Source organism: Garra rufa, chromosome 23 (genome assembly GCF_049309525.1).
Source record: "Garra rufa chromosome 23, GarRuf1.0, whole genome shotgun sequence".
Lineage (NCBI taxonomy): Eukaryota > Metazoa > Chordata > Actinopteri > Cypriniformes > Cyprinidae > Garra > Garra rufa.
The window spans coordinates 11,325,836-11,328,719 of NC_133383.1; the positions used below are offsets into that span (position 1 = coordinate 11,325,836).

The window sequence follows — 2,884 nt, forward strand, 5'->3', positions numbered from 1 at the left end:
CTACAGGCTTTAACACTGATTCTACAGCTATAAAATACTGAAACATTGACATCAGCACTGAACACTGAGAGACGCGACACACTGACACAGGAATATATCTAATCAGCTGTCACATAACAAAGGAACAATCAAGGTAACTCACTTAAAACAAAGTCAAAACGACTTACATTTTGCAGTAGTTGCATTTTATCAGTCAATAAGTGATTCACTTAAGGATTTTTTTGTATAATTTATTCAAATTAATATTTTATGAAATAAATAGTTTTTTAAGTGTAAGTTGCAGTTATTGTCAGTGCAAGAGTTGGTTATTCTGCTAACAGATGTTGACTGTTTGTTTTAGTATGTCACAGGCAAACCAAACCACGGCTTCTGTTGTCATAGAGTTTTTCATCGTGGGTTTCCCTGGACTCCAGCCCAAATTCTACAGCCTGATCGGAGCGCTTTTGTTCATCATCTACATCACTGTAATCATTGGAAACTCTCTCATTGTGGTCCTATTTGTGATTGAACGCAACCTCCATAAGCCCATGTACATTATCATGCTGAGTCTATCCTTGTGTGATATTGGTGTCTGCACAGTCGCTCTGCCAAAAGTCATTTCTCGCTATTGGTTTAATGACGGTTACATTGGCTTCTACGTTTGTCTGTTTCAAAGGCAGCTGATTCACTATTTTGGTACTCTGGGCTCTCTTACTATGATGACCATGGCACTAGATCGCTATTTGGCGATCTGTTACCCGCTAAGATACCCTGTTTTAATGACAAACCGCACTATGAAGCTTCTAATAGGGTTTTCCTGGGTTACTGCAATGATTGCTCCAACCATTAGCTTAATGCAGACAGTGAAACTTCCGTTCTGTGGGCCAAATCTGATTGATAATTGCTACTGTGATTCTCTGTCTATGAACCAGCTGGCCTGTGCTGATGCCACCGCCGCAAAGCTCATTGCATATGCTGTGGCTATGTTTGTGCTTCTCGTGCCATTGTCTTTCATCATATTTTCCTATTTAAGTATCCTGGTGTCTGTGCTTCGCATAGCAAATGCACAGGGCCGAATGAAAGCCTTTTCTACCTGTGCCACCCAACTGACTATCATTGCTATTCATTATGTCCCCCGTTTTGTGGTTTTCACCACTTCTAACATCCCAAATGCTGAGTTGAACAGCACTGTGAAGATCGGCATAGTCATGTTATACACTCTGCTTCCACCTGTAGTGAACCCCTTCATCTACTGCATCAGGATCAAAGAAATTAGACAGTTCTTTATCAAATGGTGTGTCCACAGAAATAAAATTGTCAGTAGGTCATTAACTATTTCTAAATGAGATATTCTGCCTGTCAGATGTTCCTATGCACCTTGTTACATGAAACTGACATGTTATTGTTATGCAGTTATGTGCTGGTGTTATGCATTAGAGGTCGACCGATGTATCGGTTTTGCCGATTAATCGGCACCGATAGTTGATTGGCCGAACTATCGGTTATCGGCAAAAATCCATGCCGATGGTTTTTCCGGGTTGCATTCTTTGCTGAAGCGGCTCACGCTCCGCTGTCATGGAGTATGAGAGGTTAAGCCCCAGACCAATGTTTAATGCCAGGATTGTTACCATATATTTGTATTGATTTATATCCAGCTGTTCATATTTTTAGCCAGCAAAGTTGCAGATTTAAAGACATGAGAAAGCAAACTGTGTTCATTCAGCCGACAAAATCAGTCACAGCGCGCCTTAGTTTTACATTACACATCTGTCCCACATCGTTCATAAAGACTTGACCCTGGGCTGGAAAATTAAGTATTGTGCATTTAAGCAAACTATTTGTATTTCTGTAGCTCTAATTAAGTCTGTATGCTTAATATAGAGCTATAATTTATGTTTTAGCCTTTTCTTCAGGCCGTTGAAGCATGGTGAGTTTGCATCTTGTTACGCACTTTATTTCACAATGCCATTTTCCTGTTCCTATTTGATTTTAATAACTGATCAACAAAAATATCTATTAAAAATTAAGATAAAAATAATACAAAACGAAATTCGTTAAAGAAGGGATTTTCCACAAATAAAAACGTACGAAGTGGTCAAAAATTGTGTCTGACCCTCTCCAATTCTCCTGGCGTATTGCCGTCCAATTCATACCATGTCCTTTATGACATTTACAAATTACACAAACTTCTTTCGTAATTAACATATTAAACTGAAACAAAACAAAAACAAATCATATTTAAACATAAATGTAAAACAGAAAAGAAATTGTTTCTGAAATGGCTGCAATATAGATCGCACTTTCTCTTTCCGTTTCATGTTTAAACTAACCTTTGCCGCTTTTTTGATCATTCTTGAAGTAAACATTTGCCCGTTTGGTGATTAAATAAACTGTTTTAGATTTATGCTTGAACTATACAACGCGTCCTGTGTGTGTGTGATACCTGCAAGTTGTCCGCGCAACACAGCGCTGCACTTTTGTTCGGTTTCATTAAGGGTGGGTGAAAAATAGATTCTCAGACGCATCTCAATCCTCTCTTCAATGAGCGTGTGTTTTTCCCGCATATGGCACGCGTGCGCGCCAGAAACGCGGCTGGCTTCATTGCACAGAATTTCCACAGTGAGCTAATAAGTGTGTATTGTTTGACCGTGTGAGCTATCAATCGCAGTTTTTGACTTTACATGTGCCTTCATTTCTGCCGTTTGTAATGCAGTAGATGCACTGACAGACTTTCAATTGCTCTTTGTGTTTGTTCGTCCTAAAAAGCTTGATTGCAGATGCGGTTAAATGCACTTGGATTTTCAAATACTTTTATACGAAACTGATGTACACACAGTCAGTTATGTTTTCAGAGCAGGACAAAATATCTGATACATCGAAATAGATCTGCATTCGTTTGAATGCA

General features: G+C 39.0%; 1 protein-coding gene across 1 annotated transcript; it reads left to right on the forward strand.

The window, feature by feature from the left end:
• Positions 1-341: 341 nt before the first annotated feature.
• On the forward strand, positions 342-1,325 carry LOC141298760 (olfactory receptor 2AT4-like). Its single transcript, XM_073829065.1, has one exon. The coding sequence runs from the start codon at positions 342-344 to the stop codon at positions 1,323-1,325; it is 984 nt and encodes a 327-aa protein (XP_073685166.1).
• Positions 1,326-2,884: the final 1,559 nt, after the last annotated feature.

Bases quoted from the DNA above. Each gene is read 5' to 3' on its own strand.
- LOC141298760 (XM_073829065.1), top strand. From the start codon at position 342: ATGTCACAGGCAAACCAAACCACGGCTTCTGTTGTCATAGAGTTTTTC.